Source organism: Pygoscelis adeliae, unplaced genomic scaffold, assembly GCF_000699105.1.
Source record: "Pygoscelis adeliae isolate BGI_AS28 unplaced genomic scaffold, ASM69910v1 Scaffold312, whole genome shotgun sequence".
NCBI lineage: Eukaryota > Metazoa > Chordata > Aves > Sphenisciformes > Spheniscidae > Pygoscelis > Pygoscelis adeliae.
Window position 1 is genome coordinate 2,036,627 of NW_008824234.1, and position 14,795 is coordinate 2,051,421.

At 40.3% G+C, this 14,795-nt stretch overlaps 1 protein-coding gene across 1 annotated transcript in view; it reads left to right on the forward strand.

The window, feature by feature from the left end:
* The window catches only part of GALNT12 (polypeptide N-acetylgalactosaminyltransferase 12), a 36,996-nt gene that overhangs the window by 14,362 nt on the left and 7,839 nt on the right, over positions 1–14,795 (forward strand). The window contains exons 6-8 of the mRNA XM_009334966.1: positions 2,758–2,934; positions 5,548–5,679; positions 13,597–13,710. Of these exons, the coding sequence (XP_009333241.1) occupies positions 2,758–2,934; positions 5,548–5,679; positions 13,597–13,710 (423 nt within the window). The remainder of the gene's footprint in view (positions 1–2,757; positions 2,935–5,547; positions 5,680–13,596; positions 13,711–14,795) is intronic.

Genomic DNA, 14,795 nt, shown 5'->3' on the forward strand with positions numbered 1-14,795 from the left:
CCCAACTTGGTGTCGTCTGCAAACTTACTGAGGGTGCACTCGATCCCCTCGTCCAGATCATTGATAAAGATATTGAACAAGACTGGCCCCAATACTGAGCCCTGGGGAACACCGCTCGTGACCAGCCGCCAACTGGATTGAACTCCATTCACCACAACTCTCTGGGCCCGGCCGTCCAGCCAGTTTTTGACCCAGCGCAGAGTACACCTGTCTAAGCCAGGTGTAAGATTTAAATCAGACTTTATCATGGAAGAGTAGAAAAATATGCTTCCTTCTTAACTGTACATTTTTACTTTGGTAGTCTTGATGGTCCATTCCTCATATCTTGTTTAAAAACAGACTGATCAAAACAGTTATGATCAATTAAAAATGCTTATATGGAATCTAACAAATATGGAAATTGTTAAACTTTAATAAGTTTAATGGTGCTTAATACTTGCTGACAAACAAATCTTGCATGATAAATTTCAACTTTAAAAAAGTAATCTTGGATATAGAAATAATGTAAGAAAGCTACTGTTTTGAAACAAAAAGGGAGGTCTTAAAATGAAAGTGGATAGTTGGTTTCTTAGCAGCTTTCAAAATGGTAGTAATGTAACTTACATGCAAATTGTTTAAAAGATCAGCACAGAATTCTGGATTTCTTGTATAATTCCTGTAATCATCTTTCTCTTCACACGACAAATATACTGCTTCCCCAAAAAGCAACAAAAAAGAAGAAACAAACCTCTCATGAAAAGCAAGAAATTAAAATTTTAAATCCAGGAAGTAAAGATTATCCAATGCTCCCTATAGTTGAATAATGAATTACCTATACCTTTAAGGAAACTGTTTGTTTTAAAAGTAAACATGTGTATTAGAGTGCTTACAATTTTGTTAAGCACAGTATTGTGCCACATCTGAAGGTCTGAAATCATTATCCAAAACAACGGAGACAACATTCATTGATTTCTAAATTAAGAAATTTGAGAGAAATCAGAAGTAACTTAAAAAAAAAAAAAAAATTAGCAGTCTGAAGACAACGTCCATCTTGTGTATGCTGAAAGCCTTCATCTGTAGTGACTTTCTAGATCCCTGAAAGTCCCAGGGAGAGAGATGGGACAAGACCTATCACTGATCTGTTGTCGTTGTTGTTATTTGCTACCTCACAGCTTTCACTCCTGCTGTGTTAATTTGAATAACATGTAATTAAAATGTATGTGCTATACAAGAAGGTTGTCAGGGAGCAAACCTCTCTACCCCTTAAACATATCTCAGCTAATTTCCCTTGTCCTTCATTTACAAAGGAAAGATGAGCTGCCACCTACGCAAGGTTGAATACATGAGAATTATCTCACTGGAGTGCCAGTTCTCAAAAAACTTCTGTGGAAGGTCTATCGGAGCCATTGGCGATAGTCTCAAGTTTGTCCAAGTGCAGCAACATGTCCTACTCCCATCTGACTAAATTTCAGAAATGTTGTTTTGGGCACCCTTCAGAAACAGGGTGTCTGCCACATTGTCGTCACGCACAATATTAAATAGGAAATACTTAGCTGTGCTTTTCTTTCATTATATCAAACTTGAGATTAGAACAGATGATGGGAAAGTGGCTGTGTGGATGAGCTGCCGAAAGTCTACCATTTTCAAAGGAGAAGCGTATAATTAGAAAAATTTGCACGGAGTACTGAGGCTAGTGTAGCTGCTTGGTGGTCATTTATGGGCTTTATCTCCAGGGAAGTAGGTTTCCTGACCTGGGGAGCCAGAGGCAGGAGGATGAGGACAAGGGCAGAGTGAGTTCTGCCAATTCCACGTTCAGGTTCAAGTACCTTCCTTGACAGCAGGTAGGAATATCGCTTTACACGGGGGAGGTTGTGTCACTAACGTTGGTTGGACACCGTGAGTTAGTTACAGAATTACTTCGCTTTTTCTTTTCATGCGTTGGCTCTGGGGTTCCTTTCCCAGCTTTCCAATGAAAAAGGTTAGTTATATTGTTATGACCAGGCACCCATGCCTCTCTTCTGAAATGGTGAATATAGAAATGGGAACACAACTTATCGTTCTCCAATGATATGACAAGCTTACCCGTTTTGTCAGGTCAGCTTTCCAGTAGAATATGGGCAAAGATTTCTGGTAAGAAATCAGTTATCGGTCATTGGTTTCTTTCCGAGATGGCTATTTGTATGGTTAATTTGGACAAGAAACATGCCTTTCTTTTTTTCTTTTTCCTCTTTTTTTCTTTTTCCTCTTTTTTTCTTTTTCCTCTTTTTTTCTTTTTCCTCTTTTCCTCTTTTCTTTCCTCTTTTCTTTCCCCTTTTCTTTCCCCTTTTCTTTCCCCTTTTTCTTCCTCTTTTCTTTCCTCTTTTCTTTCCCCTTTTCCCCCCTTTTCCCCCCTTTTCCCCCCTTTTCCCCCTCTTTTCCTCTTCAATAATGCCTGTATAACTTGAATTGTAGACGACAGTTAGACCTGCAGAAATATTGTGGACCATTTCTTATCATGCCTTCAGAGAAAGTGAAGCTAAGAAAGGGATAATTGCACACCGGATAAAACCAGAGATGGGGTTATCTCCTTGTAACTCCCAGTGATTTGCTCTGAGTTCACAAGGATGTCATTTTATCCAGCTTATTCATCAAATGAGACACAAAATTATTGTATGTGTTGCTTATAGTATGCTGTGTTGTTCTTGAGAAGGTATTATCCTTAGAAAGGCTTATTGTTACTGTATCCTTCTGCTTGCAAAGAGTCAAATTAATGATGCGCAATGTCAATTCTTTGTTCAGATATGGCAGTGTGGAGGAAGTCTTGAGATCCACCCGTGCTCACACGTAGGCCACGTTTTCCCCAAACAAGCTCCGTACTCACGGTCCAAAGCTTTGGCAAACAGTGTGCGTGCAGCTGAAGTGTGGATGGATGAATATAAAGAACTTTATTACCACCGAAATCCACACGCTCGCCTGGTGAGTTCAAGTCCATTGTTCTTGGAATATCAGTAGAATTTGTTTTCAATGAAATAACTATTAATTTAGCTAATATTTAACATGAAGTGCTTTTTATGTTTATTTCTTATTTCTTCTGAAATGTTTTCCCAAACACAGAATAAGTGTATATATAGTTAATATTTAATTCCTTGAAAAAAATCAGAAAATCTGTAAGACTAGAAGGCGGCCACATTTGTGTCAATATTAAATGAATGAATGAATAAATGAAAGAATAAAGTTAAGCAAGGTGACCCAAGTAAGGAGGAGCTGTTTAGCATGAAACGTATGCTTCTGTGAAACAGCTGATACAGGATTCTATCAATAAAGAGTTACAGAAGACACACACAATTAACAAATGTTAATCAACAAAGTTCAATGGACGGTAGATCTTTAAGTGAACAGCATGGTAATAATTTTTAGCAAAATTACCTGTCTTGTGATAACTGTAAAATTTTGGACTGACGTAAGACAAAATGGATTTTTCTGTTTGATTTACTGCTGCACAACGTTTGATTAAAAAAAAAAAAAAGCATGCAAAATCAATATTGCGAAGATTAAATTAATTAAAATCAGTCCTGGGAACTCAGATGAAAATGTTCCTAATCAAATGTTTGAAGTACCAGTTCTGTTTTCAAAAAAAGTAGTTAATATTTTTATTTTCCATGAGGAAGAAAATACAAGATCAGTTGTCGGCAAAATTTTTCAGGAGATAAATACTATGAAAATTGAGTAGGTCAGAACAGTAAAGTAGTGTGCAAATTAATAGCTTGGATATATTTATCGTGAGGGGCCTGTAGGCTGGAAGACAATAACAGTGAAATATCCTCACAATGTCTAGAAATGACTTCTGTGAACCTCTAGCACAAAGTCCAAAATTCAGGGCTAAAAGAAATCACTCTCTGCTGTTGCTTGTTTCTGGAGGTGCTTAATCTCCCCAGGCACTTCTCTTTACACAGCAAGTTTTCTGAGTGCCGGCTTTCTGGTTTTGTGCATGGGGTCAACTGCTCTGTGGTGGGCTGCTGGGCACCCACCTCTGGCTATGCCGGACCAGAGCTTAGGGACCAGGCAGGGGGACAGGGAGCTCCCCACACGTTTGAGTGACCCACCCCAACAGACTTGCTGGGGGAAAAAAATGCTCTTGAAACCATTACGCTTTTAAAAGACACGCTGGAGGACACTGGGGAAGCTGAGTTTGGTTAGCTTCCGTCTCGTGTTCCTTTGGATGAAACTGGGTAATTAGATTATTATAGCGTAGGCATTTGTAATAATTGTTTCACTTAAACATCATAAAAGCCATTTAGGTTTTATTATTAGAGTCTGACTTTGAGAGAAATACGGGGTTTGTGTATCCAAAGACGGGAGCTCCCAGGCAATGCCAGGCTGATTCTTCTTGTCATATGCAAAGAGAAAACAGCAATAAATGCTGACAGTTTTTCTTGTAAAGTTCTGCGCAGTTGATGTCTGTGATGACGGAACTTTAAAGGATATTTGTGTGTTAGTATTGGAAGTTTTGCATATTGGCTTATTGTAACACAGTGGATGTAAGCTGAGACTCGTGCGGTTTTTTGCATGTATCAAAGCTGCCGCCAGTGCACTCTGGTTTCCGTAATACTCTGTGCACCACTTGTTGCGGCAGTTGAGTTCAGACCTTTTTACTTCATCGAACCCAAATATTCAGTTCCACAGCATAATGGACAAATGATTGATGCTATGGCTGCAGAATTTGGTTCCATAAAGTTTCGCTTCAAGATTAATGTTCAGACCTCAGAGCTAATACGTCATGCTGTTTGTTTATTCAAGCAGGCATCTCTGCCTCTGTTTTACATCTGCTTTGTGTTTTCGGTGATATTTCCACAGCTTTGAGAAATGCAAATATGTTTGTGGTTTGACAAAAGTGTGTCAAGTGACCTGTAAAAACCTGGGGGCTGCAAATGGTATCTCATGCCTGACTGTCTGAAGTCCCCATGTCAATATATAGATTTTTTTGAAGACAGACATGAAGAGATGTGAACTCTGCTGCAATCTATAGACAGGGAAAAGTCTGCAATGAAAGCTTTTCTCTAGAGGTTTAAGATTTCATACTCCTCACCCCCCAAAACTATGAAGTTCAAAGGAAACATTAGGAGATTTTACAAATGTCATCAGCTAAGTGTAAAACTGTCTGTACAGGTAATTTGCAAACAGATGGTGGAATAATCTAAAATTCTCAAGATTCATTCACTGCTTTTGAGATTTTCAATTATCCAGCTAAATGAAGTTTTATTTTCCGATATGCCTTCTCAGTTCCTAGCAATCTGTATTCAAGGATTTCCTTACTTGCGGATTTGGGGAGTTTTCTCAGACGAACTGTCTTCTAGAATATTTTAAAGTTTTACGTGCACCATTCCAATTTTTTTTGGTCAACATTTAACAAATGTAAGGGTACTGAAATCAAATCCAGCACCCAAACATGGGGATTTTTCCTGGCTAAAAGTCCTACTCATCACTTTAGCATACGGTTCCTAATAATGTATACAAGATAATTTAAAAGAGAGCATCTGTTCTGGTTGTTTTTTTTTTTTAATCGTTTTTTTCTTTTTTTTTTTTTTTCAGGAACCATATGGAGATGTGACAGAAAGGAGACTCCTTCGAGAGAAGCTGAAATGTAAGGACTTCAAATGGTTCTTGGAGAATGTGTACCCAGAGCTTCACGTACCCGAGGACAGACCGGGCTTCTTTGGAATGGTACGTGGCTGCTGAGAAGGGGCCTCCTCGCGCCTCTCTGAGCTCTCCTGCTAACTCAGTATGAAGGTATTTTTATGCCAAAATCAGTTTGGGATTTTGGTAGAATTCAGTTAGAATTGGTAGGCTTTAAAATGTGGTTTCTATCAGAATCTTTATTCTAGGGGATGCTGTTGATGAAGGAGTTCTGTGAGAGGGTAGGAGAACAGGTAACGTTGCCATAAATTACACCTTCCAAGTGACATCTTGGGAGTGTTAAAGGCAGCAAAGGATGACTTTTTTTATTTCTTGAAACGTTGCATAGCAAAAAAAGAGAGCACCGAAGTGTTTTAGTCATTAGTTGTTGACTTGAAAATAGGAAGAGTGTGCTTTGAAACATGTATTTGCACATTTTATCTGATGAAAACGATGATGCTCTGGTGATGGGAAAGAGAGCTGGTGCTGCGTGCTCCGAGATCATAGAGGATTCTGTATGTCAAAACCAACACGTTAATTTTTAATCTGGAGGTCGCTTTAGACCAGCACAGGTTCCCAAGCAATTTTCATTGGTTCAATATCAGAATCCTCTTCTCCTTTTTTTAAGAGTTGACAACTTTCTATGCTATTTGCAGCTTACAAATAAATATAAACTATAGCTCCATGTATATCACATGACTGCAATCTCATTTGGAAGGGATGAAGGCAGAGATGATGCAGCAAATACCTGCTTCCTCTGAAAAATCGGCAGATACCTGCTGCATGTCTCATTAGGAAGACAAGACTGCACCTTTCTGCCAGGCAAAGATGTATAAAATACCTTCCTGATTACCAACGCCACATTGACTTAGAAGTACTTTTGCTGGTAACTCGATCGCTTTGCAGATCTAGCTAAGCTGCATTCCCACACTGCTGCATCTCATCCAGCCCGTATCACAACAGTCTTGTCTTGCTGCCATCTGCGCTTCAGTTACTCAGTCTCTGCTGGATCTCCTTCAGTGGAGGAAAAAACCTGATCACTGTGGGCGTACAAAACATACAGGAACCGAGTCTCCTCACAGTCTTCCCTAGTACCTTTGTTACCTGTCGAACGAAAAAGAACCTAATGTGGAAACACTGCCGTTTCCCATAGGGAGCTGTATTTCCCACGGGGAGCTGTAGGAGCTCCCATAGGGAGTGCATCAGTTGGCAGCAAAGCCCTTAGGAGCCTCTGGGAAAGCAGCCACCCTCCTCCATCGGTCTTGGAGCTTCCACTTGAGTTGGTAGCTCTGTGATCACTGGCATGAAAGGTAATATCCACCATTATCCAGTACCTTGAACAGACCCCGGTACAACATTGGTTCGTTTTTCGTTGTTTTGTGCTGGATCGCTAGTTGACAAGGTCAGAGACAGTTAAACGACGACACAGTTGAAGCAATAAGACATTATAAGACTTACCTTCCGGGAGCATTTCAGTAACCTTATCCTCCCCTCCACCTCCATCCTTCACCCTCCAAAAGAAAGCCTAGACTGGTGGCGGTGATAGCGCTTCAGCCTCCTAGGGAGGGGAAGGGATTTGTGCAGTTTCTTTCACGATTTAACTGCACATGTCATCCTCAAGAAAGGTGTTGACAATACCTAGAAATAATAATTCTTGTTCAGAGCTGCTTGAGGTATCTACAGCGTAATTTAGGTGTGCTCTCTATATTTCTCTAAAAACAGTTCTTAAATGCTGTCATCTGGTTGTGAGCATAATAAGAATACACCATTTTTTTGGCAGGAAGAATTTAAAATGTTATTAAAGTACAGTTATACTCTAAGAAAGTGACAGTGCAAAAATGACACCTACTGATTAAACTGATTTGTGGATATTGAGTCCCATCTGCTAACTTCAATGAATCATTGATCATGTTCTTTACTCCTGCCTTAGCCGTGTAGTGCTTTTCTGGTTCACAAAAACACTGTGTTTAAAAGTGTCAGCTTTGTTAACAGCTCGGCTTAGTGTGAGGTTATTTAATTGTTCAAAGAGACTGCAAAGGAATATGGGGATTTCTCCCTCCCTTGAAAATCTTTACACTGAAGTTGAAAATCTTTCTGAGATTACCCATAGGTCAGCCATATGTTATTGAAATAAATGCAAGAATTATTGAGCAGCATTCAGTGCCATGCACTGACAAATGGGCACTTGTGCTAAATTTTTTCTCTTGATACGTAGATAAAAATGTCTATACTAAGCTTGGTTGTCTAAAAAGTTAGCTGCCTAAAACTTTATTTAAACATACTGAATTTTAAATATTTTTGCCTGAGCTATGATTGCATTCTTATAAACTGCCTGAGGCCTAGAAATGAGGGAAATATCTTCTTACTTGCTCTTGGGCTACATGCAGCTTTGGAACTTTGTGTGGGACATGAACTAAACCTTCTGACTTCAGTAATTTATTGGGAGGCGGGAAGAGCGAAGCTGGTAGGCACTTAGTGGGTTAAAATAAGATGATGTCAGCATTTCTGGAAAGGCTGATAATCCCTTTTAGGTTCTTGTGTAGAGCACTGATGTCTCTTTTTCTGGCATAGCATCTGATTTGGCCATCCTTGAGCATGCACTTACCGGCAAAGTATACACTGTACTTGTGCCTCAGCTGGTATGAAATCTTAAAAAGACCTGAACCCCAGGTCTGTGCAGATTGCCCACCTAGATACTCCAAACTAGGTCTGCTTAAAAATCTTGGCTGCCCTGGGAAGGGATGGTGTGGGCACCTATAGGAAGAACTTTGAGCCATCTTGTGTGTTTAATACTGGTACTGTGACATTGCTGCATTGTGCAGCTAGGTGAAGATAGAGGAGCTGGGCAGCTCTGTGATCTTTTCATGTTATTGGTGACTGTGGAAATGCATGGCTGCAAAGCAAGGGAATAGTCAGGGTTCCTCTCCCCTCTAAGGTATACTAAGTATTGCTGGCATTCAGGGTGCATATCTGAGGATAAAGATTACGGTCAGTCAGCGAATTTGGCTTTGAACTTGGCATCCAGATTGGTTTTAAAAGACAGTGTTGACACAAAACTCAGGATTTTATCTCTCCTTTTCTGTAAGTTTGATCACTAGGCAGTGAGACCGTATTATGTTCTGATACGAGAAGAAGTTCTTTGTTCTTCTTAAAGTTTCTAGCTGATCTTTCTTCCAGCTGAATGTGAAGCAACTAAGCTGATAGATGTCTGTTGTGACTCTCTAGCTGATGGCTCTTTTCACCACCTATCCTTAAAGGCATCTGCAACTGGCTGAATCAGTTGGGAGATTGATGAATTGAAGACTTGAATTTTTCTATTGGCAGCTTCCTTCCACATTTTCCCCCAAGACCATCTCATCTTCAATTAATTTCCAAACGCTTAGTCATAATTTTCTTTTAATTTAGACCAGATATAACCTTAAAAAAAAAAAATCAGGAAGAAAGACTTTAAGCCTTTAAAACTATGAAGAATTTTGTTTTGTTGTGACATGAAAGAGAACATTTTGTAAATTATCTAAATAACACATGATATATATATGGACAGGCTTACAGAAGAAGAGATCTTAGCTATGTGGTTTCAGTTATGTAATCAAAAAGACTACTGCATGTCAGGTGCTACAAATTCTCAGAGGTATCAGGCTCCAAAACAGCCTCCTCTAGGGTATACCTCTAAAACTGCATTATAATACAATTTGTAGAGCTGCGGTTTCCTGTAGGGAGATTGAATTGGTACCCAAGATTATGGCTGACTAGACCTGGAGATCTGATGCCCATCGCAGGAGAATGTGCACCACTCCATTGGCTGTACAGCCTCTGAAAGCTTGAGACAGACTTTTTTTAAAGGAAGTGGGAGAAATTCAAGTGGTTGATATTAATCTCAAGTGAACACACCATCGCTTGAGACATGTGCTTGTATGTTCTCGAGCCTCCCAGGGAGATCTGGACTTGCTGGGGTGAGCAACCGAATTCCAACAGCAGTGTCTCATCATTGATTCCTTCAAAGGATCTTAGTCATCATCGTTGTATACCCATTTCAGCATTGCACTTAAGAAGTTAACAGAAATCTGAGGATATTCACTTTTTTTTTTCCAAAAAGGGTGATATGAAAATAGCATACAGTCAGTAAAATCATTCCCTGTGACTGCTGGGATTACCTTTGAGGTAAAAGCTTACGCCTGGTCAGTACCATGAAGCTGTTGGCTTGCTACAAATTCATATCTTACTGTGTCCCACGGTATCATCTGCCTATACCACTAATGCATCGGCACCAATGCCACTGTGGCAGAACAAAGAGGATTCTGATCTATTTTGTGGGTGAAGAGAAAGGTTGGCTGTGCTCCACTGGCTGTATTTATCAACTAATATAATGAAGTTCTAATGTCAAAAATCTGTTGTTGATGCTTTGCTTACAGTTATATGAAATGGATTTTATCTTAAAAAAAAAATCAAAGAATTATTTACAGAATGCCATCTGTATTGTGTTGTTTTATGCAAGTGTCCAGATGTTAGGAAACAACAGATTTAAATTTTTCCAAGGAGTAAGGAGTGAAGGTTTGAGGTGAATATCGCAGTAGTTGCTGTTCAGTACCTGTCCCAGCCTCCAAGCAGAACGGTAATTAATGATGGTAACTAAAGGGTAACTTGGAGCACAAGTCTTATGAGGAGCGGCTGAGGGAACTGGGGTTGTTTAGCCTGGAGAAAAGGAGGCTGAGGAGAGACCTCATCGCTCTCTACAACTACCTGAAAGGAGGTTGTAGCGAGGTGGGGGTTGGTCTCTTCTCCCAAGTAACAAGCGATAGGACGAGAGGAAATGGCTTCAAGTTGTGCCAGGGGAGGGTTAGATTGGATGTGAGGAAAAATTTCTTTCCTGAAAGAGTGATTAAACATTGGACCAGGCTGGCCAGGGAAGTGGTTGAGTCACCATCCCTGGAAGTATTTAAAAGATGTGTAGATGAGATGCTTAGGGACATGGGACATGGTTTAGTGGGCATGGTGTTGTTGGGTTGACGGTTGGACTCGATGATCTTGGAGGTCTCTTCCAACCTTAACGATTCTATGATTCTAAATGGCACAGTGGAATACACCTGCAACATTTCAATAGGAGGCAAAAGTTGTAGAAAGACACAGCCAGTAATCCTGCATGGGCAGAACTTTTTAGAACTGAATTATGTGTTTTAATGGCAAGGTGATCAATGTTTTTCTCGCTTCTGTTTCTTTAATGCAGCATTCTGCAGAAGAATTAAGGTAAGTCACGGAGAAAATTTTGTTCTTATTGCATGACTTGTTGATGGTGGATATGGGAACAAAGGTAGCTTCAGAAATGAATGGATGATTAGTGTTTTCATAGAGCTGTTGTACGTAAAAGGAACTTAAACTGTGTATTCTCATTTGACAAGAGAAAAATACTACTTTCACAAATTCTTTCATACTTTTTTCTGCCTTGGAATGGAGGGCGGATTTTTTTTTTTTTTTTGCATAAATGGTGCTGTGATCAGATATTGAAATTTGATTATTTTAAAATCTTTGTCATTTCAGATCAGGTCATTTAACAGCTTAGTATGCACTATTCCCACAAATTAGGTCTTGAATATCTATTAGGCTTCCTGATGACGCATGGGTGTTAAAAACATCTACCGATGTCTGATAAAACAAACTAAAGAACCAGATTGAAATATGGACCATGTATGTTTAGGAATATGCCTGCACGTATCACAAGCATTTATGCATGAAAGAGAAAAATGAGAGAACATATGTGGTAGCATCCTGGGAGTACAGGCTCAGTTTTAAACCATCTGAAATGAAGCTTAAGTTAGTAATCTTTTACACAGCTTTTGGTTTGTTGTCTGTATTTGGGCATTGTGTAATGTGCATAGGAGAGTTACAGTAGTTCTGGTGGTGCATGGCATTGTAAAATAGGTTATTTAAAATTCCAGGCCACAAAAGGGAGCATGTGCTTGAGCACGTGCCAGGGGCTGACAGCGAAGAGCGCACGCTCAGGGCGGTAGCGAAGGCGTCGGGTTGTCTGGAAGGGCACCACAGAAAAGTGCTTTGCTATGTTTCATCTTCCCTTGGAGCCAGTAGACAGTCAGGCAAAGTCATATGTTGTTAAACATACTAATGAGAGACCCTCTGACCCTGAGGAGAGCCGCTCACAACAACCGAAACTGATTTATGGTTTTAGAGATACAATTACCATTTTTGAGTGGTTGTGACTTAAGTTGACATTTCTTGATGTAGAATGTAGAAACATGAGAAGCTTATTGTTTGGTTTATGTAGTTCCACGGTAGTGTTAAAAATCATCTGTAAAAGATACTTTTCTTTCCTGTTTTTGTAAGTGTAATTCTTGCCTAGTGTTATGAAGGTAAACAAAATGTCTTCTTTTGACAGCTCGGGGAGGGGTGCAGTGGTCTAGCGTGTTCCCATCAAACCAAGCAACGTTTTCTGTAGAAAGGGTGCCCAGGGGATTTCTTTTGCTTCTGGTAAACTTGGACACTAAAACTAAGGATGAATTTTATCATGCACCAAATTCGGATGTTACTTTATCTTTTACTGAAAAATTACACCAAATGCATAGTGGAAACATGTTCAGAGAGGAATTAAGAGGCAAAGCCTGTAAGGGTAGGGCTTCAGTCCTACATTTATACATTTGGCTCCAACAAGAGAGCCTCACAGCCCCAGCAGCCCTGCAAGGGGCCCCAAGCTGTGGCGGCTTGGTGGTCCTCCCCAGCCCCTCAGTGTATTCCTGTTGTCTTGGGCCAGCAGCCCAGGCATGCAGAGTGCCGAGAGCTTGGCTGTCTTTCAGCGGGAGTGGGCACAAAGCAGTGGAAAGAAGACGTCAGGTGGCAATAAAAGTAGAAGCTGGGAAAGCAAAATATATGTAGAACACAAGTATTTAATTTTCCAACTTGTGTGGTTTGCTGTGTTGTGGGTTTGGGTCCTGCAGGGTTTGTCTTGTTTGTTTGGTTTTAGCCTTCTGCAATCCCTTTGTGTCCGTTCATTCTCCGCATTAAGAACTGAGGATACAATTATCACGACTAGGGAAGAGTATTGAAATTACACCTTGTTGAAGTAACTCTTCTGCGATTTACTCTGCTTATTCTTTTTGTCTGCGATGTAATTACACTCAATAACAGGGGCATTCAGCTTGAACCTATGTTTGCAGAACCTGTTTTGCTCTGTGTAATTTTAAATTTGGTTAAGTGGCTAATACTAGGAGTCAGTAACTGTTACAGCATTGTGTAACTTATTTTCAGTTACTTTTGCCTCCTGAATACTTAAATGCAAATCCTTGTTAATTAGCCTGATTTTTTGAAATCATGTAATTTAATATTTTAAAATTTAATCTAAAAGTTATGCAACTATTGTGTCAGAGATCAGCAACACTAGTAAAGAACTTGTAAAAGCATGTCTAGTGTTTCTTTCCAAAGATAAATCCTACTCAGTTTCTTTATTTCTGGTCTTAAAATCTGACTGCTTGTTCAACCTCAGGAGGGTCTGGAGTCCTTTCAAGGACAAATCCTTCTAACATCTCCCATTTGACGAACTGAGAAAAGTATGTAGTCTTCTTTTCATAAAAAAAATGAACAAGTGGATCCTGGGGGGGGGAAGTTAAAGTCATGGCCGGCTCTTTTGTTCTGCATGAGTTGCTGGCTTATTGGGTTTCAGCACAGCTTTTCATAGTTCCTACCTACTTCATTTGCAAATACACTGGAACACGATGTTACTCCTAGAGGAAGCTATCGTGTCTGGCTGCTTCAATGCCCAAAGTCAAGACGGCCCCAACAGTTTTATTTCACATTAGTCTGAGAGAGATGTTGCCATTAGATCCATTTGATCTATTCCAATTAGTTTGAACCAGCTCTGGGATATAAACCTCACAGCCCAGCAGGATGGGTGTAAAGTGACTGCAGCATATCTATCTTACTTTAGATTAATACTTTAAAATATTCTTTCGTTTTGACTAGCTGAAGAATAGAGGAATGGCAAACTTCTGTTTTGATTATAACCCTACAAATGAACATCAAGTAACTGGACACAGGATCATACTGTACCCATGTCATGGCATGGGACAAAATCAGGTAAGATTCATGTTTTATTTTCACTTTGACTAATGCTGTGGTTGTAATGTAAAAAGTATGGTAAAAAGCATTGCAGTAGGGCTTAGAGGATATGTTGCCACAGTGAGGTGATCTTATGTCTAATTTTGATTCTCACACTGGATGCTTTTAATTTTTATGTCTCTTGCGGTCAGACATAGGGTAAAAGGTGAAAGCAAAAGAAAAGTATAATTCATAGGAAAATAGTTCTTATGAGATTACATTTTTAAAGTTATCCTTTGTTTAGCGAGCACTAAAAGATTAACTGAATTTACTGCAAAGATATCACATCACGGGATAATAATGCTCTTACATCTCTGCCGACGTGCGATGCATCCGCGTACCTGTGGTAGCAGGCACCAGACTGACAGCAGCAATGCTCTCGGAGCTGTGCAATTAGTGCTCCCTCTGCTGGCATCCAGGGAGCAGGAGGAGGGAGAAATGGGGAAACTACCTGACTGTAGTGTAAACCGATAAAAGAAAATATGAGATGACACAAGAGAATTGCAGAGACTGAGGAGGGAAGGCCGAGCACAGGAAATGGGCAAAACAGTATTAGTGAAATGGGCAAAAGGCATGGGAGGGCTGACAGGAGCCAGGGAAAGGGGGCCAAGGTGACAGAGGGGAGAAGTAGTTTGGGACAGAGGTAGGGCAACAGGCAAGGAGCAGGGCATGTGCGACAGAGGAAGGAGTAGTTAGGAACTACAGGGAGGGAGCGTGAAACAAGCAGAATCACTGGAGACCCCTTTAGTGGAAAGGGGCAGGGAACTGAATGTGGGAGCAGAGATACCAATTGGCAAATGGAGGTGTGAGTAGGGGTGACAGGTAGTAGTTGCAAGAGAAGTGGACAGCAGGAAGAGCTGCAGGTGGGGGAACAGAGGGAGGCTAAAATAAGACAAGACGTAGAAGCACAAGTGAGATGGGAAATGCAAGTCAGTATTGCTGAACTTGCACCTCCTTTTTCTGGCTCACAAATAGCCGTGAAACCTACCAGCAGGACATTTCTCTCCATTTCCTTCCTGTCCCCCCACCCTTTCGACAGTTGTTCTTAAAAGGTAACAGGCTGC